General features: G+C 44.0%; 2 protein-coding genes across 2 annotated transcripts in view; both read left to right on the top strand.

The window, feature by feature from the left end:
* The window catches only part of LOC133123803 (fucolectin-1-like), a 125245-nt gene that overhangs the window by 75991 nt on the left and 25620 nt on the right, over positions 1–23634 (top strand). The window lies entirely within an intron of this gene.
* On the top strand, positions 2898–4775 carry LOC133133044 (fucolectin-1-like). The gene is made up of 3 exons (XM_061249006.1): positions 2898–2979; positions 3525–3819; positions 4610–4775. The coding sequence occupies exons 1-3, from the start codon at positions 2898–2900 to the stop codon at positions 4773–4775; spliced, it is 543 nt and encodes a 180-aa protein (XP_061104990.1).

The raw sequence follows: 23634 nt of genomic DNA, 5'->3' as shown, positions 1-23634 counted from the left end.
TGTCTGAATTTGCATAAACTCAAAGTGCAATTGAAGACTTAAACAAATATCTCCTTGCCACAGGTTGTGTAAGGGTTGGATTAAAGGTTCAAAATAATAAACTCATTCACCAGCTCCCAGCCCGGATCTCCTGTCTCGGGTTACTTTTCTGAAGAATAATGCATAGTCAAAGCTCAACTGAACAAATATTATATCTATCTGCCAAAGCTTAGATACACAATGGGTCAACATATCGCCTATATAATGAGCACAGACCACACATCGATATCAGAGTCTCTGCTGAGATCAAGGTAAGCTTTCTCATATGTGTCATTTATGGGGCTTCCGTTCGATCTGGATTTTCAAGTTATTAATGTGATATGAATTTATGCAGGTTTGGAAAAATCATCCAGTGTACTATCTTGCACTGCTCCGAGTTTAGTTTAAATGACATTCCCAGGTTTCATGGGTATCTGATGGAAACAGGGTGTGCAGTGTTTAGTAGTGGTAATAATGTTATATAGTTAGTTTATCCATTGTATTGGCTCTCACAAACATGCCCAACTACAACCGTCCATTTGTCACTGGCAGGCATTTATATAGCGCCTTTATCCAAAGTGCTGTACAATTGATGTTTCTCCATTCACCCATTCATGCACACAGTCACACACACACCGACGGTGATTGGCTGCCATACAAGGCCCCGACCAGCTCGTCAGGAGCATTTGGGGGTTAGGTGTCTTGCTCAGGGACACTTCGACACAGCCCAGGCGGGGGATCGAACCGGCAACCCTCCGACTGCCAGACAACTGCTCTTACTGCCTGAGCCATGTCGCACAGGAAAAATGTAACATAGTTGCAGAGAAATTTGTTACCCCCATCCGTGTGTAAGATAATTCAGTATAATTTCAGCTCATCAAAGAACTGACTACCGGCATGTTATTGAAGTGATGACTATTTTAGCGAATCACGTTACATTTCCAACGGTGTATAATTTGTTAGGCTTGCATAAAACAACACAGCATTTTTTCGCCTGCGTAACATTTCAAAAACACTTCTTGAGATTTTATGCCAAAAAAAGTTGATGTTTAACAACAAAAAAAATATTTTGGATTGAATATTTCCATGTTCGTGGGCATCTAAATATATTCTCTAAACATTTTATTATTATTCAGTATGCTTAGAAATAAAGGTTTTGGGAATTTTTTATTTAAATCACTTAACTACCTTACTAATGCATCTCCAGTTTCAATTCTGTTCTGTAACTCCGCCTCCCTATTCTATCACTGATTACTTGCTTAGTTTCAGCGAAGTATTCGCACCTGTCTCTCTGTATCTCTGCATCTCCTGACTCTTTGCAATTGTCTACTCTCTAGTCCGGAGCCGTTTGTATTACATGTGTGTCTTTGTGAATCCAGTCCGCGTTTTCGTTTCCCCCTCGTTATTGTCCTATTACCCTTTCATGTGTCTCACCTGATGTTTATTTGTTAGACCGCCCTCACTCCCATGCCTGGCCTAGTTTGACTCATTCCCCTGTGTATTTATACCTGTCCTTTTCAGTTGCACACTGCTAGTTCGTCTTGTCCTGTTTTCTGAGTCCCGAGCCCTTTATTCCTTCCCCCAGTTCTAGCCTCCTTGTTTCCTTGCCCTTGCCCTTGCCCTTGCCCTTGTTTATCTGGATTTCTGGTTTTGACCCCTGTCTGCTTCCCTGGATTCTTCTTTGGTTGTTGTGGATATCGGTACCTCTGCCTTGTTGGACTGACCCCCTGGTTTATATATATATATATATATATATATATTATATACTGTATATATATATATATAGGCGGCACGGATGGCGCAGTGAGTAGCACTGCCGCCTCACAGCGAGGAGGTCCTGGGTTCGAATCCCAGTCGGCCGGGGCCTCTCTGTGCGGAGTTTGCATGTTCTCCCCGTGTCTGCGTGGGTTTCCTCCGGGTACTCCGGTTTCCTCCCACATTCCAAAGACATGCACGTTAGGCTGATTGGAGAGTCTAAATTGCCCGTAGGTATGAGTGTGTGAGTGAATGGTGTGTGTGCCCTGCGCTGGACTGGCGACCTGTCCAGGGTGTATTCCTGCCTTTCGCCCAATGTATGCTGGGATAGGCTCCAGCCCCCCTGCGACCCTGTTCAGGATAAGCGGGTTCAGATAATGGATGGATGGGATGGATATATATATATATATATATATATATATATATAAATACTGCCTGTAATCAATATATCACATGTACGCTGCTTGTTATGAATCAAATGAACCTAGAACATTTTCGTTACAGCTGGGCTTATAAAAACGCAAGAAACCACAGTGTAAACTCTTGAAAGACTAGATCTACCTGGGAACCTGCTACCTTACTGACAGGTGAGTTTACAGACTAGATCTACCTGCAGATCCACCTGAAAATCTCTCTATTAGCAATCTTTCAAAAATGAATGATGAAGCTTTTGTAAGCTTTCAAACATTTTATTGAACATTAGTTGGACTCGATTTCACTGTTTACTTCTCTGAGAAAATGTAGCCATGACACAATGCTGTGTCCTATGTTTACAAATTGCTGAACCCTAAATGGGGTAACCTGTGATCTTCACATTGAATTCATCTCTTTGTAAAAATCTTTTGTATGTTCAATGTTCCTTCAATGGTCTCATCATTGGTGGTTCATGCTGGCTATCTGGTTACCTAAGCTAAGTTAGCTAGCACACATTATCTTCATAATGCTTTGCATTGGAAGAAAAATCTGTTTGAAATTTCTGTTTGAAATCTCTGAAATTGAGGAAGCACCATGTAGAACCACGTCAACTCAATATTTGTTTTAAGATGTACATTTTCCCCAGAATAATTCCAAAATGTACTGGCTTGGTTGATCTCTGCTCTACAATCTCTCCCCTCTTTTCCAGGATGAAGGTGATAATCTTACTTGTTCAGATCGTGGCACTTTCAGCCGTCAAGTCATGCTCAGTTCCTCCAGGATTTACAGAAGGTACACTTCACCCCATGCACATGCACTGCCATAGAAACCACCTGTACATGAAAGCATACAGGTGTTTCTCTGAAAAAGCCTTCATCAATCTTTATCCTTTAACATGTACATCTATTTGGATCATTTATCTGAAATTAATGTTCAGAGCGAGATGTTGACCAAAGGCAAAGTGTTTTTACCATCAGTTAACTATAAGTGCAATTCAATTCAGATAATATTGTTTGTGACATAATTGAACTAAAGAAATATCTTACCTTGCGGAATTAAACTTCATGATATTGGTTCACCGAACAGTTAAGCATGAAAGCCAGCTTCATATATCAGACTCATATTATGCTTGACAAACCTTTCCCTCCAACTCATAAACCCAATGAAAGTGACTTACAGCCTCTGCCGTGGAGAATTTGGCTGAACACCCAAAGGCATGATGGGTAATTTCACAGTACTGCTGCAGTTGCACAGGACACAGGGTTTGTCCAGGGTGCTAATAAAGTAACAGCATTTTACAGCCATGTTGGCTCAGTTGTGTTCATTTCCCCCTGCAGAGAACGTGGCTTTACGTGGCAAGGCCACTCAATCAGGGCTTCTACCAGGCTCTGAGGTAGTGTTCAGCCTGGCAGCCAATGCCATTGATGGAAACCGAGATCCTGATTTCCACCATGGGTCCTGTGCCCACACCTCAATCGGCCACAACTCCTGGTGGAGGGTGGACCTGCTGAGGTCCTACTTAATCACCTCTGTCACCATCACCAACAGAGGAGACTGCTGTGGAGACAGGATCAATGGAACTCAGATCCTCATCGGTGACTCCCTGGAGAACAACGGCATCAATAATGCACGGTCAGTAGCCATCTTTACACGCAGAGCCTCATATTCACAAACACTTTTTTGAAATGCCTGGTCATCTTCATAATGTCTGTCTCACCTCTGCAATGCCCTCTTTCTATTTGGGGCAGAGCAGATAAGTATGTCCTTCAGAGAGAGAGAGAGTGCTGCCAACAGCACAGAGTACAGACCTGCCCACACTTTAACTCTGCAGTACAGACCAGAGTACCGACCTGCCCACACTTTAACTCTGCAGTACAGACCAGAGGACAGACCTGCCCACACTTTAACTCTGCAGTACAGACCAGAGTACAGACCTGCCCACACTTTAACTCTGCAGTACAGACCAGAGGACAGACCTGCCCACACTTTAACTCTGCAGTACAGACCAGAGTACAGACCTGCCCACACTTTAACTCTGCAGTACAGACCAGAGTACAGACCTGCCCACACTTTAACTCTGCAGTACAGACCAGAGTACAGACCTGCCCACACATTAACTCTGCAGTACAGACCAGAGTACAGACCTGCCCACACTTTAACTCTGCAGTACAGACCAGAGGACAGACCTGCCCACACTTTAACTCTGCAGTACAGACCAGAGTACAGACCGGCCCACACTGACAGATCATTTCCATTACCAGCCCATCCGCATGTTAAGCTTCCCCCTCATCACACGCTTGCTACTGTAACTGAGGCAGCATCATATTCATAGTTAGGACTATTAATAATTCGACAATTATTATTCAAAATAAGACCAAAGTCAATGAGCCACTTAGCAACTTTGTTCTGTTCCCTCTTGCAGGTGCAGCAAGATTGAAACTATGAGAGCAGGAGAGACTAAAACCTTTCCCTGTCCCGGGCTAATGGTGGGACGCTATGTGACGGTGCATCTTCCAGGAAAGAACTACCTTCATCTCTGTGAAGTGGAAGTGAATGCTTTGCTTCCTCCTGCTAACTTTTGTGGCTGATACCACATTTAAGGCTGGTCACTTTAGCCCGGTGTAGTATGTAAGAAATTGGGTAAAGAAATCAATTTTGGGATCAAGTTTTATTTCCTGCTTTTCATGTACGCAACACTTGCTGAACACTTGCACTCCTGTTCTTTCTCTAAGTCAGTTTATTGATTGATTTTCTTTGTAGCGCGTCAAATAAACATATCATTTAAAGCATTGACTTACATGTTGTGTGTGCTGATTGGGTCCCCAGGGTTAAATCACTGAGCACTTCATTCAGTCGTAATAATAATAATAATAATAATAATAATAATAATAATAATAATAATAATATATTCATATAGCATAAAATGTAGCTGACATGAATGTGACAGTAACGCAAATAACCATGCATTACAATAGTGGTATGATGAAGAGCATCTCTGAACACACAATGCGTCAAACCTCAAAGTGGATAGGCAACAACAGCAGCAAAAATCTGAATTGTATTACAGCGCTCTGTTTACTGTATTGTTCACAATGATCTGTGTGCCACAGTGGGGTTGTTTGAGTTCAGCAGTCTGCTATTACATACAGGCCTCTGAAAGCTGCACTATGTGAACACAGTCCCAGCTTTGTGTGTTTCAATACATAACTCACAAGCCCCCGTTAATGTAAGGAAGTGTAAACAGTGGCTTCCTACAGTACATACACAAACACTGCAAACGAACAAATAATACAATGTTATTTACATTAACATTATCTGTTAATGTTTTCCAACAAGTGTAAAGTATTATTAATGATTCAATGGAATCAACAAAAGTCTTACATTATTCAAATAAAAAAATGTGTTTCCCCAAAAAAACTGATTTCACAATTATTGGCACTCCTGGTTCATTACTTTATATGTTGTTTTCACTTCATCATTTCTGTGTGGATAGTGATGTATCTTTGGAGTTGATGTCCTGCTGGAAAATATGACCAAGTCTTAGCTTCCTCGCAGGGACAATCAGTTTTCTGCCAAAACTTCAGACTAATATTTTGTTAATGCTTTATATCAAACTGTTGTGGTAATGGTCCGTGTTTCCAACACCTCTCATGCACAATACTTCACTTGCATAATGCTACACTTGCAAGTCAAACTTGCACTGCTGCTTGAATTGTGAAGTAACCTTTTGTTTTTGGCATGCACCAGAAGCGGAATGAGTGGGGGTTGATTAATCAGTTTCCGGTTTTTTGGGCGTGCCTCCCATTCTGCGGTATTTAAAAGCCTTCACTCTGGGCCAGAAGTGGAATGAGTGGGCGTTCCAAAGGGTACACCTACGAGCAGATATGGGGCTGCCTTTTCTGTTTCTGTGAGACAAAACATGCCTGAGACCAGTCGCTGTTGTGTCTGCTAGCCAACATGTGTTCCAAGCCAGGCAGGAATTCATCTGGTATAAATCTGGTGCAAAAAGTAAAGAGAAAATGAAGAAATTACTTGCTTGAACATTTTCTGCTTTAATTGTGACTGACTGAGGCTATTTACCAAACCAGAGGCTATAAGCCAGCCTACTTAGGCTATTATTTATTTCTGATGCATTCACTGAAACTCTTTAAATTACAAATTTGGCTTCTAACTGACAAGACAGATAGGACTACTGACGCAATGTGTTCAGGGTTTTTTGCTGCAGTTTGTTCAATAATAAATTTCCCATTTACTTCAACACTTTTGCATTAAGATGATTAACCGTTTCCACTTTGCCCCCCAAGAGGGCAATTATATCTAACTGTTTTGTGCTAGTCCTATAAAGCTGTAAATATCTCAAAAACGATTTACTGCACATGCATGGTTTAAGACTTTAAAGAAGAGAAGTCTAGACATTAGATTTCCCAAACACTGTCCTGAAGTGGGCGGCACGGATGGTGCAGTGGGTAGCACTGCCGCCTCACAGCAAGGAGGTCCTGGGTTCGAATCCACGTCGGCCGGGGCCTCTCTGTGCGGAGTTTGCATGTTCTCCCAGTGTCTGCGTGGGTTTCCTCCCACAGTCCAAAGACATGCAGGTTAGGCTGATTGGAGAGTCTAAATTGCCCGTAGGTATGAGTGAGTGAATGGTGTGTGTGCCCTGCGATAGACTGGCGACCTGTCCAGGGTGTATTCCTGCCTTTCACCCAATGTATGCTGGGATAGGCTCCAGCCCCCCTGCAACCCTGATCAGGATAAGCGGGTTCAGATAATGGATGGATGGATGGATGTCCTGAAGTGTCCCCAAAATCAATCAATTTTTATTTGCATAGTGCTTTTAACAAAGGGGCTTTGTCACAAAGCTGGCTGACAGGAAGAAACCTTAAGCAGAACCTGACTCAGAGGGGGAACCCATCTGCCCCAAGTTGACATCGTATTTTTGGAAAAATGGTTGTAAAAATAAACAGATGAATTAGTGCATCCGAATGAATTCCAAATTAATTAAAAGTCCAAGCAGAGGTAAAGGTGGGCTAGAGCTCTGGGCAGGTGCAGGGAGTGGGGAGCAGAGGAAAGTAACATTGTTAGGGGGTTCAGGTAATTTATCAATCACAGTAGGAGAGAGAGGTACGTACGGGAAGGAGAACCCTGGCAGAATAAGACTATGGCAGCATAGCTGCGGGAAACAGAGGCAGAATAAGGCTATGGCAGCATAGCTCAGGGGAACAGAGGCAGAATAAGGCTATGGCAGCATGGCTCAGGGGAACAGAGGCAGAATAAGGCTATGGCAGCATGGCAAAGGGGAACAGAGGCAGAATAAGGGTATGGCAGCATGGCTAAGGGGAACAGAGGCAGAATAAGGCTATAGCAGCATGGCTCAGGGATACAGAGGCAGAATAAGGGTATGGCAGCATGGCAAAGGGGAACAGAGGCAGAATAAGGCTATGACAGCATGGCTAAGGGGAACAGAGGCAGAATAAGGGTATGGCAGCATGGCTAAGGGGAACAGAGGCAGAATAAGGCTATGGCAGAATGGCTAAGGGGAACAGAGGCAGAATAAGGCTATGGCAGCATGGCTAAGGGGAACAGAGGCAGAATAAGGCTATGGCAGAATAGCTGAGGGAAACAGAGGCAGAATAAGGCTATGACAGCATGGCTCAGGGGAACAGAGGCAGAATAAGGCTATGGCAGCATGGCTCAGGGAAACAGAGGCAGAATAAGGCTATGGCAGCATAGCTCAGGGAAACAGAGGCAGTGGCAGGGAAACAAACACTGTGCCATGAGGGCAGGCTTGAGACAGTCACCCCCAGACCATGACTGGTTCAGTTTAACACAGCACTACCAACAATAATCCTGTGACAGCACTGAATGCTACATCCACCAGAGACTCTAGAGCTTATGCAAGCCACCCACTCCTGCACCTCAACTATAGGACAGACTACAAGGATATGTTGTAAGCCTGACAGTGTCTGCACCCAGAACATGAGCAGACAATTTGTTCCACAGGAGAGGCACACAATAAGAAAAGCCTAATTAAAATCCAATAAAGGCTAATCTATAGATTAAAAATCAAATAAAACAAAGTCAAATCCATTAAAAGCTTAATGGGTGCTCAGATTAGTCGTAAAAGAAGAAACTGACTCAGCTAATGACCAGAGGGAGACCGTTCGAGAGTCTAGTGGCTGTAACTGAAATGGCACGATCACCCTTTTTCTTCAGCCTAGACTCTGGAATGGCTAATAATGATGTATCTGAGGGTAAGTAATGAATACGACTTTGACTCAAGCGACTGGTAACATGTGTAATATAGTTAGAATTAGGATAATGTATGATATCTTATTTGTTCATGGTTAAAAGCCGAGCAGCTAAATTTTGAACCACTTGGAGCCGGGCCTAAACTGCTTAAACAACCTCTGGGAGTGGAGACATTGGCTGGAGGGGGCCAAAGAGCCTTTCATTGTGCTGACGGATCGCCTTAACCTGGAGTATATACGGACGGTCAAACGTCTGAACCTACGACACGCTAGGTGGTCCCTTTACTTCTCTCGCTTCAAATTCACTCTCGTATCCCCCAGGTTCGAAGGTAACTTGAATAAACAAACTGACGTGAGTTACGTTAGCTATCGCTAGCAGAGACAAGCACAGGTTGGCTACTGAAGCCGGGTACCACGATAGCTGTAGGCGCTGTTTAGTTTAATTTAAACTTTGTGGGAGACACACTGCTGGACCATCCAGCCTCGCGTAGTTACAGATCTCACAAGCATTCTGTCTCGCAATTTCATACTGGTCCTAATATCGGTGCCACATTAGCTCCCTCCGTCGACAGCAGGTAGCTAACGTTACTGGTTGGAAGCTAGCAAGCTAGTTAGCGAACCTTAAACCCGGCCAAAATGCCAAGCGAAACCGTGACTATTAAATTATATGTACAACATGTAATTACAACAATGAAATAAAACTAAAAGTCACTAGTGTGGTTATTTGCTATTTATTTTAAAGAATATGACGTTCGGTTTTAGCCACGTTTTAAAAGTAGCCTAATTAAAAAATCAGCCATTATGGTAGCTAACAAGCTTGCCAGCTTTAGCCACTGTTTCAGTGAACGTTAACAGTTCAATAGCTAACACTGACGTTAGGATTTTGCCGGGGTTTGCCGCAAGTGCAGATTTCAGGAGTACAGTTCCATTGTTACTTCAGTGTTAATTTCTGATCCTTAATTTTGAATATAAGTTTTCCGTCATCTCTAGTACCTGTACTTCGCAGGAGTACAAAAATGTCACATTACTTCATTGTGCAGCCCAACTCTTTCAAACCCATAGACATGTACAGTATAAGTATATATGCTCCATTTACTCCTTGTTAATCCGGGTTGTAAACACGTTATTTAGCCTGCAGAGGACGCCAGTAATACTAAATACTAAAATTAACCAATGACAGACTACACCCGATTGCTCTTTACAAGGAACATTTTCTATGGGCAGAAACTTAAGTATTTTTAAATGATAATTAAAGCACCAGGGGACAGAGGCCAATATTTTATGCATTTGCTGAAACGCAGCGAAACCAAGCAGACACTGGGGCTCTGCGGGACTGGAGTTTTGAAGCCCTGGTCTATTACGTGTGAAACCTGAATTCAGTCTTGGTTCCTGTGGAGATCCCTGATCCCTTAAACCGGCCGAGAATGTGATAGTGATGCACGCCATCTTCACACCCTTCCTGTGTGTTTTTCTGTCGCTCTCCGGCCATTTTAAACTGTAATTCCTGTAACTGCCACCAGGTGTCATTATAGTCACACAGAATAGTCATTCCAGCCCACATTTTATACGATTACGTAAGTACAGATAAATAATAAATAACAAACCAGTTAACGGAACCCAAGCTACTCCGATCTGTGGACCCATAACAACCTGTTTGACTGCTCATAATAGGGTGGGTGAAAAATCTGTTTTGAGCCTAGATTTAAAGATGCAAAGTGCTCCCTGAATCTCACCGGGTAAGTCATTCCACAGGAGAGGGGTCAATGGGAATACGAGGGTGAAGAAAGACCTTAAAGGTACAATAGGTCATTTAGGAGTTCTAACGGTCAAGAGAGGAATTGCAGCAACAAATACGCTCAAACCACAACACTGTTTATCCCTCCCCCTTCCCCGTGAACGCGCTGAGGTTGAAACTCCTTTGGCTGTGGCAGTTAGAACCAATTTTCAACCAATGAGCTTGAATTATTGTACAGCTATAGATGTGTTGGTACAGAGTGCCGGCCAGTCACTGCATATTTTAAAACCCGGTAGAGGGCGAGTCAACATGTCAGTGAGCCTTTTTCAATGATAGGAAGGGATTTACAATGGTCTTGTAACAATGTTTTAACACACAAATCTTACCTATTGTACCTTTAAGATAGGGAAGGGCAAGCCCATTCCTTAAATGTGAGGAGCACTACTTTGAAAACAATGTGAAATGTAATGGGTAGCCAATGGAGAGAAGCTAGTAATATGCTCAAAGCATTTTTGTTAGGGGGCAGTAGGGGAGCATTGGTGGTGGGTTAATGGGGGGGGGGGGGGGCAGATGTGTTTATGTTGGTGCTCAGGGGGGAGAATGCAGAATGCTATGGAGAGACAGTGTCTGGATTATGCATGTGTGTGTGTCTCTGTGTGTGCATGCATGCAAGTGTGTGCGCGTGTTGTGTGTGTGTGTGTGTGTGTGTGTATGCCTTCCTCAGTGTTGTGTGTGTATGTGAGTGAGTGTGTGTGTGTGTGCTTGTCGCAGTGTTGTGTGTGTGTGTGTGTATGCCTGCCTCAGTGTTGTGTGTGTGTGAGTGAGTGTGTGTGTGTGTGTGTGTGTGTGTGTGTGCCTGTCTCAGTGTTGTGTGTGTGTGCCTGTCTCAGTGTGTGTGTGCGTGTGAGAGTCCCCAGCAGTACTGTGTAATAGTATTCCTCCTGGCTCACATTATAAAATAAAGGAAATAATCTTTATACAGGAACACATTACAGCAGGAGACAAGCATGTGTGCAGCCTCACCCAACTCACAGGGCTGGATTACAGCAGAGAGAGAGGGAGCGAGAGAGAGAGAGTGATGGAGAGGGAGAGAGAGAGTGATGGAGAGGGAGAGAGAGATGGCAAAATTCATACATGCCAGCTTTCATTATTTTGGCTTTTTTCTTTTCTTTTTTTACTTTGTGTCATCTGAGGGCTGTATGAAAAGGTTTGAAAAATTGAGTTTCTGATTGAATGACAATACCCGCTCTATGTATGTATCATCAACCCATCCACAGCGATTGTCTATTTTGGATACTATAACACACACACACACACACACACACTCACGCACAGGCATGCATGAACACACAGACACTCTGCAGATGCACACGCACACACACACAAACACACATGCACATGCAAACTACATTGTAGTCTAATATAGTTGCAGTTGTATTTGTATTTATATTGTATTTGCATTTGTATTTCTGTGTACTGTCTTGGTCCTAATTCCTTGGCCTATTTGCCATGTGTACTGGAAATGATGTTCATGGCTATACAGTGGTTTCTGTGTGATTTGTAGCTTATCCAACCTGCTCTGTATGTTCAAATGTCCTTTATATGCATGGTTTTGTACGTTGCTTGGGATAACAGCATCTGCTAAATAGAATGTATTGTAATGGATGGTTGAGTCGTTGCTTGCACTGCTCTGAGAAACCTTTAGCTGGTCTCGTCTTGTTCCAGAGAGCCTCTACAACCTTTAGCGTGTATATTGTGTTTAGGAAACAGACAACAGTGATAATTCCTAGCACCTTCCCACAAAATGTTTCCTTAAAACTGCTCTGGGTTTTGTACACTGGATGCTTGCTCTGAAAAGCATACTGACTTTACCATGATTCATGCCGTATGCGGATTTCCAAAACAATCAAAGGTGGGGACTGCCCAAAGCTTGTTTTGCTTCCCCGCATGTTACAAAATAAGGAGCCATCATTGCTAAAACATTGGCATTGTTAGACAGTTCATAGAGATAGAACTTGAGTTTTAATGGTATATCCTGCGACTGCATTGATAGAAAATTTCACTGTAAAAAAAATGGAATGAATGTAGTAAATAAACCCACTCCAAATCCAGTGCAGGCCAGTGTGACTTTCTGTAAGGTTAAAGGTCATTTTTAAGTCGGGGAAAGAGAGGGAGAGAGTGTGTAGCGGAAAGGCTCCTGATTTGGGTGGTGTTCCAATTTGTAATTTCATATTTATTAGTGTATTTGTACTTATGCTTCAAACTATTATCACCCATATATACAGTACAAGTACACATACATAGACATTTGTATACATACACCCATATGCATATACATAAACAAAAGTATACGGGCCGGAATTCATTTGTCTACTGTTTTATAAGGGTTTCCAGATGGGCCCAGTATTGACTCTGGCGAAGCTGCAAAGCGGCTTGGGTGTGAGAGAGTTTTTAGGAGGGAAAGGTGATCTACAGCACGGATCTTTCTCACCTGTGGGATGTTGTTTTAAACCAGAGTCTGGCCCCACCCCTCCCTGTCTGAGCCCCTGTTCCCTGCAATGAGGTCATCACTTACTGCCCCAACTACCCCCCTACATTACATTACATTATTGGCATTTGGCAGGCGCTCTTATCCAGAGCGACGTACAACAAAATGCATACCCATAACCAGGGACATGTGCGCTGAAAGACCGTAGAGGGAAGTACAGTTTCAAGTGCTCACAATACAATAAGATACGATAAGGCCTTGGGCCTTGTAGATTAATCTGACAAACGATGACATCTATAAAACTGTTTTACAAAACACAATGCTAAAGAATAATATGCACTCATGTAGGGACAACAATAAACAGCTTACATAGCAGCAATAAGAATAGCTAAACAGCTAACAGTTGATTAGAGATTGTCGGGAGGGGAGGAGAGAGGTGCAGCTAGAAGAGGTGCGTCTTCAGTCTGCGCTTGAAGAAGTCTCTGCTGTTCTGACCTCCACGGGGAGGTTGTTCCACCACCGTGGAGTCAGAACAGACAGCAGTCGTGAGCGGGCGATGGAAGTGCGGAGAGGGGGAGGCGCCAGGCAGCCCGTGGAGGCCGGACGGAGAGGTCTGGCAGGGGTGTAGGGGCTGATGATCTTTTTTCTTTTCTTTTTTTTTTTTGATGCTTTTAATTTGATGCGAGCCATGATAGGCAGCAAGGGGAGGGAAGTGAGCAGGGGGTGATGTTGGAGGCATCTGGGAAGGTTGAAGACCAGACGAGCTGCTGCATTCTGGATGAGTTGGAGAGGTCTGATGGCAGAGGCCAGTAGGCCAGCCAAGAGAGAGTTGCAGTAGTCCCGGTGGGACAGTACCATCACTTGGACCAGGAGCTGGTTCGAGGAGGGGGTGCGAAGGGGGCGGGGGGGTTCTCCAGATGTTGGATAGGAAGAATCTGCAGGACAGGTTCACTGCCGCAAATGTTCTTGGAGAGGCACACTAGGGAAATTGAGAAATCATGAAGGGGAGAGGTTAGAGCAGAAATGAAGATCATTTTGTCTTACCTGGGTTGAGCTGTAGGTGGTGGTTGTCCATCCAACTCTGGATGTCACTCAGACAAGCAGAGATGCAGGCTGAAACCTGTGTCAGATGGTGAGAATGAGAAAAACAGTTTGGTGTCATCAGCATAGCAATGATAAGACAAACCATGAGCAGTAATAATGGCCAAGGGATTGAGTGTAAAGGGAAAAATGAAGCGGGCCAAGGACTGAGCCCTGGGGAACTCCTGTGGCAAGGGGCCGAGGTGTCAATACTGTACCAGCCCAGGCAACCTGGAAGGAGCGACCTGAGAGGTAGGACTCGATCCAGTCCAGGGCTGTGCTGCAGATCCCCTGCAGATCCCCAGAAATGTAACGTTCCTATACTACAGATAATAAGCGATCAAACATGATCTTTGCGAGTATTGTGACAACAAACTTTTTTCCCTTAAAGTATTAAATGTGATGTTTTTTCTTACCCGGTGAAACGTCAGACACTTCAGCCAGCTCCTCTTTGGAAAAGCAGCCCTTCCCGTTTCGCGCACCGTCTCCAGACATTCAAACCCAGCGGTGTGCAAAGCCTGGTCGCTACTCCGAGTGGCAAATGCGCGTACAAGGCGTCTGCTTTCTTCTCTTTCCCTCTAACCTTCGACAATGACGAATAATGATATACTGATCCTGTGCGCTACTACGCCGTCGAGGAAGTCCGTGAGTCACAAGATGCCGCCCTGTTCGCAAACTCTGCCTCTCCCGACCTGCAGACGGCGATGGTAGTTCAGCGTACGGAACAGAGACTTGTCGACTGTGTCTCTCCGTTCGAGAATCACTTTAGGTGATGATCACTGAAGTATGGTAGCCTGAATCTCTAAATAACCTAATCTAGTTGGTATTGTTATGGCTCTTCATACTTTATAGTATAACGTGAACGCTGACCTGTAGTTGGTAGCCTGTTCGAAATAACTGGGAAAAACGATGGCACTCTTTTTTGAGTGTTTGCTCTAGATTTTCCCACAGATTCGCTGATAAAACAAAACTCACACATAGACCGCTGGTCTGTTGAGGTAGCTTATGGCAATGGTTTTAGAGAATATAAAATACAATAAATATTAAAAGTTTGCCTTAAAATATTTTAACATTAAAATACCGTTGTGTAAAGACCTTTCACAGTTAAATACAGTACTCCGAGTACAATGCAAGATAATGAGTGAATCTTTGTATTTGTAACCTATCGATATCCATTGAGTGGCTACTCAAAAGAAGGGCGTTTCGTGACGGCTAAATCTACTGTTGTCCAGTGATTGGTTTTGTTTTCCAGTGGGGCCCCGTCATTGACTACCGGACACAAACTGGGTCAAATGTATGTCTATAGATCATAGATCGCTCATACGTAGTTGGCTGTTTGTTTGCTTCTATAATTTTTGACTATGGTGTTTCTCAGTAGTTTTAATGGTGCAGGCTCGTTTACACATTCTGCTATATGTGCTGATGTTTTGTGACCCTAATTGTATGTAAATGTAATGGAATGTAATCGTGTCATGTAATGTAATTCCGTCTGGATCCTGTCGCCTTTGTAATCCCCGGCATATTTACTTTCTTGCTGATTGAAAACTATGCTCATAGATCAACTCCTACGTAGTTTCTGCAATGAGTGGAGACTCCAGACTTCTCCCTGTCAGCCGTCCACGACGTGCTCCGTGTAGCGTTAGAATCGGCCGTTAATTACAGAGGGGATATACGTCGAGCACCATAATTCATGGGACAGTGGCACATTTTTTGGTTCTCTACTCTAGCCCTTTGAGTTTGAAAGGAATCAGTGGCAATGAGGTTGAAGTGCAGACCGTGAGTTTTAATTTGAGTTTATGAACGAACGAACCGCTTAGCACCTTTTGTACATGGTACCCCAATTTCTAAGGTACAAAAAGTATTTTTCGAATTGGCTTCATAGACGTGTTTCATTAGGCAGGTCTATTAATAGTGAATGCAGAAGAGAGCTGTTGATGTCTCCCCTTGATTCTAGACTTTGTAATTGCCTTTGGAGATTGTTGTTGGGATATGGCAACACAAGGAAGATGCAAATTAAGCTGCCGCCAGGAGGCTCAGAAATTAAAATCAATCAATCAGGATCATTGCAGTATCCCTGGGCATGCCCAAGTCAACAGTCTGGTTCATTATTAACCAGAAAAAAAGACGGAGGAAGACCACTGAAGTTGAAGTTGTTGTTGAAGGCCCAACACCAAACTCGCTTTTTTGCTTTCCCTGACGACAGAAAGGTGGCGTATATTCAGCGCACACGCGAGACCAAGCTGTCTCCTGTCAGGCTGCTGGAGCCGGCCAGAACATCACGAACATAAACACTGTCCCTAAGACGAGCCTCGAGGCCCCTGCTCCACCGCTCTTCTCCCCAATTTAGGCAGGAACTGTCAGAGTCTCCTCCTGCTCAGAGATCTCCCCTCTCCTCCTGCCCAGAGACAACCCCTCTCCTCCTGCTCAGAGATCAGCCCTCTCCTCCTCTGGTTCTGGTTGGCATTTATATAGCGCCTTTATCCAAAGCGCTGTACAATTGATGCTTCTCATTCACCCATTCATACACACACTCACACACCGACGGCGATTGGCTGCCATGCAAGGCGCTGACCAGCTCATCAGAACCGGCAACCCTCCGACTGCCAGACGACTGCTCTTACTGACCGCTCTTACTGACCGCTCTTACTGACTGCTCTTACTGACCGCTCTTACTGACCACTCTTACTGACCACTCTTACTGACCGCTCTTACTGACTGCTCTTACTGACTGCTCTTACTGACCGCTCTTACTGACCGCTCTTACTGACCGCTCTTACTGACTGCTCTTACTGACTGCTCTCCTCCTGTTCAGAGATCATCCCTCTCCAGCTCATTCCACACCTTTCATTTTTGTGCCTTTTTTCCCACCTATGCGTTCAAGCGGAGGACTGGGAGGGGGGCGTGCACCCCCCCCCCCCTACCCGAAACCCACCCCCCCGGGACACCTGAGCACACAGGCACAGAGATCCCACCCCCCCAACCCGAAACCCAACCCCCCGGGACACCTGAGCACACAGGCACAGAGATCCCACCCCCCCCAACCCGAAACCCAACCCCCCGGGACACCTGAGCACACAGGCACAGAGATTCCACCCCCCAACCCGAAACCCAACCCCCCGGGACACCTGAGCACACAGGCACAGAGATCCCACCCCCCAACCCGAAACCCACCCCCCCGGGACACCTGAGCACACAGGCACAGAGATCCCACCCCCCAACCCGAAACCCACCCCCCCGGTACACCTGAGCACACAGGCACAGAGATCCCACCCCCCAACCCGAAACCCACCCCCCCGGTACACCTGAGCACACAGGCACAGAGATCCCACCCCCCCACCCGTTCGTGCTGTGGTCACACAGCGGGCCAAAACAAACGCACGTCAAAACGTAAGTGGAGATGGAGGGGATAGGGACTGGGGGTGGTTGTGGTTGTAATTGTAATTATAATTGCTGAGTGTTAGAAAGGAAATGTTTCAGTCCCCAACCCCAACCACCACCCACTCAACACCCCCAACACCCCCAAACCTACACAGAGAGGAGATTAGCTGGCAGTCTAGCAGCAGATGCTAGTGGCCCGTGTGCACAAACTGCTACTGTGTTGTGAGAAAAGGAATCCTGTCAAAGTGCTCATTGACCTTCTGATGTTCGATGCCTGTCTACCCCACTGTCCCATGCATGTGGGCTCCTGTGGGCTACCTGTTACTGAGAGGGTATGAGGGAATCTTGTTGCTTTGCTGTTGTTTTTTGTCCATCCTTTGGAAGAGTCGGCTCTTTGGAATGTTTAAATTAAAAAAATTCCAATTCCAAGGTTCCAGTGTTCTAGAGCTCCGTTGCTTTCAGTCACCAGCAGTGATTGTTACATCAGCAGCATTAGAATGTTCAGTTAGCAACGTTCAAATCGCCTGTTTGTGACCTCACCATGGGTGAAGGAGAATGTGGATGGAGAATGTTATTGGATATGTTTTGATTGCCATGCCATATCCTGCTATTGGAGAATGTGCCCCAGCCCGACCAGTTATGAATTCCAATTTTACACTCTGATATGGACGATCCAGCCTGCACAATCAGGTTTGGGGGAATAAGCGGCCCGGTCTCATCCGGGGACAATACAGCGGGCAGGAGCTGGAGTGGCCTTCCCCGGAGCACCACTCTGTTTACGCTCCAGAGGGAGATGAGGGCTGCATTCCAAACCCATGTCCAGACGTTCTTCCCACTGTCGCTCTGCAGCGCTGACTCCAGATCAGTGGATGGGGCTGTAGGGAGCAGCCGCTGTCCCGTTCCCACCGCTGAGCGCTGACCTGAGATCAGTCCTGACCGAGGGTGCGGTTTGGAATGACTCTGGCCTGTGGGATGTGGAACTTGGGGCGCTTGCTGGAACATCATTATAATTTTCATCTCTAAAAATAAGAGCATCTGTTCTGACTGTGTTGGACAATCACGGGTCTTCCATCCAAGTCATGCAAAAATAAGGCGCTTTTTTAAACAACAGATGATCTAGGATGAGTGCAATGTAGTGCTGCAGGCAAGTGCATTTATTTTTTGAAAATGCAACAGAAATAAAAACTAATTTTATGCAGTTTTCTGTTAAAATGGATGCACAGTTTAAACCTGAGCACTTGGAGGTCATAGTCATGACTCCTGACCAGCAGATGGACTGACGTCTTATGGATGAAGTTTGGCATTGCACAAGTAAGTGTATGACTATTCTAGAGTTACGCTGATGTTCTTCACTTCTGTAAGTCAGGATAATAGTGTCTTTAAGCCAATGCAATGCAGTGTAATGTAATGAGAAATGTCATTTTTGTTTTTAAACTTTTTTTATTTTTTATTTTAGTTTATGAGCCCAAAAGAAGCCTATTAGGCAATTTGGTTTCTCCCATTGAATTATGTCTGATTTGACTTCATCGTTAGCTTGCATGTGTACCCTTGTATCTCAGTATCTTAGCTTAGATTACCTTGCTACCTATACAACAGTGACATCCATCGAATGCCTGATAATCATTCCTACACACTCCGCACACATCTCCTTAGCACCCCAACACACATCCCACTAGTTCTGACCAATTCCCATTGCTGTGGTGTTTGTGTGTAACCTGCACATTTAAATATAACTTTTATTAGCTTCAATCCTGCATACAGAGACACTGTAGGACGTGGGGGTTGAGTAGCACTGCTCTGTCGCCCAGGAGGACGTGGGGTTGAGTAGCACTGCTCTATACCTCAGGAGGACGTGGGGTTGAGTAGCACTGCTCTATACCTCAGGAGGACGTGGGGTTGAGTAGCACTGCTCTGTCGCCCAGGAGGACGTGGGGTTGAGTAGCACTACTCAATAGCTCAGGAGGACGTGGGGTTGAGTAGCACTGCTCTGTCGCCCAGGAGGACTGTACTTCCACATGTTACCAGAAGAGGGCGCTGTTTTTTTACATTTAAAGCTCAGGAATTCTCTGTTTCCTAAATGACAGTTTATTTTGAATGAAATGTGAAGAGATTGGCAGTGGGTAATAACTTTATATTATAATTATATATTTATATTATAGCTGATTTGCTGATTTAGCCCTTTTTAATGAAAATCAGAATCTCTTACAGAACGTTCACTGTGGATTCTGGATACACAGGCACACAACCATACACTCACACACATACATGCACAACCACACACACACACACACACACACACACACATATGCCCATGCACATGCTCATCAAACAGGTGGTTTACCTTTACGACATTGGCTCAGGAGGTAAGAGGTATATGGTGTGTGTGTATGGTCATCTGGCAGTTGCCAGTTCGATCGAGGCTGTGTCGAAGTGTCCCTGAGCAAGACACCTAACTCCCAAATGCTCCTGACAAGTTGGTCGGTGCCTTGCATGGCAGCCAATCCTAGTTGATGTGTGAGTGTGTGTATGAATGGGTGAATGAGAAGCATCAATTGTACAGTGCTTTGGATAAAGGCGTTTTATAAAGGCGCTTACCATTTTACATGTCCTTGAATAATATGCAATTTATAACATGTTAATATGGCATTAATTAGACACACTGTCCTGTGTTTCATGTAAATACAACATTAAAGTCAATATTTGGAATGGAATGTAGTTTCTATGGAACAGCAAAATATTCTCTCAGCAAGTTAACATGGCTTCTGGGTGTTCATCCACACAGCAGACCCAAATTTAAGACCCAGGCTTTAATACAGCCAGCGCCCAGGGATGTGAGTCTAAACTGAGACGGGTGCGTGGGGGTTGGACCCAAAATGCACGACTCAGAAACAAAGGTTAGATAGTCCCGTCAGGGCTTTATTCGGGACGAATCCCAGGAGCGTAGTCACAACAAGCAATGTCCATACACGTAGATCCAGCCAAACAAATATTAAACAAACAAACAGCACGGTGCCGAGGGAAGAGGCAAACTCGTAGTCGGTAAACATGCAGGGAGGTCCGGTAGCAGGAGAGCGGTCAGCGGGGCAGATGTACAGGCGGACGGCAGGCAGAGTCGTAGTCGAGGGCGATGCGGAAACCATAAAACAATCAGCGAGGCAAAAGTACAAAGACGGTAGGCGAGGACGTGGTCAAAAACAAACAATGGTCAACGAAACAGAAATCAATAACGATGGTCGGTAAAACAGGCTTGGATCTTAACGTGAATCAATCAGAAAATAATGCTCAAGCGTTGCGTAGTAAAACTAGAGGCAGACAATTTCGCGAAGAACAGTTGCGCGACTGGGCTATAAATGCGGGTGTAGACAGGTGTAGACAGTTAGAGTGTAGCAAGGAAATGGAAAACAGGTGCGATGGATGACAAGTTTAACAAGGAGATTAGTAATCGTTAGTAATAAACCTATCCTGCCCTAGCATTAGTAAATTAGTAAATGACATGCACGAGAAACGTAAGGTAACATGAACACATGATTAGTTTTGTTAGTTTCTACCCAATCCTGATCTAGCGTTAGTCGTTTTAGTAAATAGACAAATGGAAACAATTAGGGAGTGAATGACAGAAGGAGCGAGAGAGAAAAGGCGGAACGCAAGGTTTGCGGAAAGACATGTAAAAGTGTATGCATAAACAACGACCAGTTAACGTAACAATAAACATAAATCAAAACATAATACAAAACGAAACTAAGACGATAACCATTCAACATAACAAGGTAATATAATCGTAACGAAACATAACTAGACATGACGAGAAAATAAATCGTAACAAGAAATAAACTAAACAACATGAGTGTGTGTGTGTACATGTATATGGTGTGTGTGTGTGTGTGTGTGTGTTTGGGACAGAGAACAGTGAGTGTGTGTGTTTGTGTACATGTATATGGTGTGTGTGTGTGTGTGTACATGTATATGGTGTGTGTGTGTGTGTACATGTATATGGTGTGTGTGTGTACATGTGTACATGTATATGGTGTGTGTGTGTTTGGGACAGAGAGCAGTGTGTGTGTGTATGTATATGATGTGTGTGTGTGTGTACATGTATATGGTGTGTGTGTGTGTGTGTGTGTGTGTACATGTATATGGTGTGTGTGTGTGTGTGTGTTTGGGACAGAGAGCAGTGAGAGCAGCTGGAAGACAGAATGCTGACGTTCTGCATCAGATGTTCTTCATCAGACGTTCTGCGTGAGACATTCTGTGGTGGGTGTGTGTTGACTCACAGGGCCCCTCTCCCATGTTCATCACACTGGTTAAGAGCAGAGGCAGACGGAGGGGGAGCATGTTCATCACATTGGTTAAGAGCAGAGGCAGGCGGAGGGGGAGGGGGGTCAGAGAAGGGGAGTTGCGTGTCGATGAGTGCCGGAGGCACCCTGATGTTTACAACCGAGAAAACTTTAAACTGTCCGCGTCGGACACGCCACAGGAGCAGGAGAGCCCCGGCCACGGCAGGAAACATGAAACCATCATTCTGTGTCCTGTTATAGTCGGCCAGTTTGCAGGTTCTTTGGCACGAGCTAAAGTGAAATATCATCGTAGAAATACGCTCACACAAAGGTATAGAGGGTGCTGCAGTCTACCCTCATCAAGAGCAGAAACCAACAACATAGTTTTTTTAGAGTAGCATTTAAAGCATCTATGGCAAAAAAAAAAAAAAAAATTGAAACCTATGTAAATGTTTGAACCTTGATCTCAGTAGCAACCTCCTTTATTAACTATGGTAGTTGCTTGAGCCTTATTAAACTGCAATGTACAAATAAAAGCATGTCGTTGAGCCTTTCTGTCATGGAATGACTATATCAGTGCCAGATTCATGCACTCTCAGCCAATGATGTGGCAACCTCTGCTTTCTACAAGACACAAATTACCTACCGTCTGGTTATAGTGTGTTACATTGTTTGTAAACTGGGGCTACACTACAATTAATTACGGCCATCTAAGATATGAATTGTGTTTGAATTTGATAAAAGGATGGAATGTATGATTATATGTTATTATTATTATCATTATTAGCTAATGCAGCGTCATGCTGGGATACTATAATTATGAGTGAGAAAAGTTGGGTGTCATCTGCGGCGAGATGGAAGAATATTACATCTTTTCTGCCTTTGAAAACATCTCCCTGTGTTCATGTTCGTGGATACTACCCGGGGAGGACGTCACATGAACAGGACCCCAGGCATGATGCTTTCAGTGTGGGAGAGAGCGAGTCTAAGACCAACCCCGCAGACTGGTGTCACAAACTCACAAAAACCAGAACCTTCCACACTCACCCTCAGCTCAGATACTCAGTCAATGTTCACTTCCTTTTAAACTTCTTAAACCAAAATTAGAGACATGCTCACTTGCAAAGTCACTAGCTGAACCATCATTAATCACCAGTGGTGTAAACATAGAAGCAGTAGCTGTGTTTTTTTTATTTATTATAAACATTTATGCTACGTCATGTTCGCGATAATCCAGGACTTTCATTCAGTGACAAATTATCCTCCTCTTAAAGATCAGTAAACATTAGGGGACTAACAATCCTTTACACTGATGTATACCATGAACTACTACAGTGGAATTAAATTATTAGCAAGTTATTATTTAACGTCTATGTCTCTCACCCTCCGTATAATGAAATACTCATAGTGTTGCAAACTCATTTTAAATGTGAAATAGTGAAATGTTTTCTTGTGATTTGGAATTCAAAAGGTATTTTAAGATGCTGACTGGGAGTTTTGCCAGTATAAAACCATGGATAAAACGTCAGTCAGGTTAAGCCGTAACCAAATTGAAGTAAATGTTAGTATTTCTGCAGACACGTGGGTAGTAACCATGGCAGTAAATTCTCTCTTTGTAACCGGCGGAGATAAAATATTACGTAATTCATTGGTTAGAAATTACTTCCATTCTCAATCAAAACGTTTTATAACAGGAACTTCTTATTTCAACTCTGTTCAATCAGCAACCGTTACTCTTTCTGTGGACCAGGAAATACTCTGGGCCTCGTGCCCGGAAATATCTTTGTAAAGTTTCAAATGGCATGTCGCCATCTGCTGTTTAAACCTGCTGCGTGTAGTTGAACGTTACCTGAATATTTATTCTGGCGCTACGTCTGAAATTAGCTGACAATTTAGAATGCCAAAACGGTATTAGTATGTCCATACTTGCATACAATAGTATACTAAACCCACATGTTTTTTGTTTTTTTCTCTTTCAAAAGATTAATGTCAAAAGGATTCGATAACAGATTTATGTAGAAGCGCAATGCTATGAAAAAGTCGTTTTCGCCCATCCAGGTTGTCCTCCATTATTGCATATTTTACATCTTTAGTCCAAAAGTCATATTAGACAAAGGGAACCTGAAAAAACACAGGACACATAAAAAATATATATATTACTTAATTTATTTAATGGAAAATGTATCAAACAACCATGATAAAACGTAATGGGCCCCTTAAATGTAGTAAGTGGTTGCACCACTT

The sequence above is a fragment of the Conger conger genome, chromosome 1, assembly GCF_963514075.1.
Source record: "Conger conger chromosome 1, fConCon1.1, whole genome shotgun sequence".
In the NCBI taxonomy this organism is placed as follows: Eukaryota; Metazoa; Chordata; class Actinopteri; order Anguilliformes; family Congridae; genus Conger; species Conger conger.
This window is presented reverse-complemented; position numbering and strand designations above follow the sequence as displayed.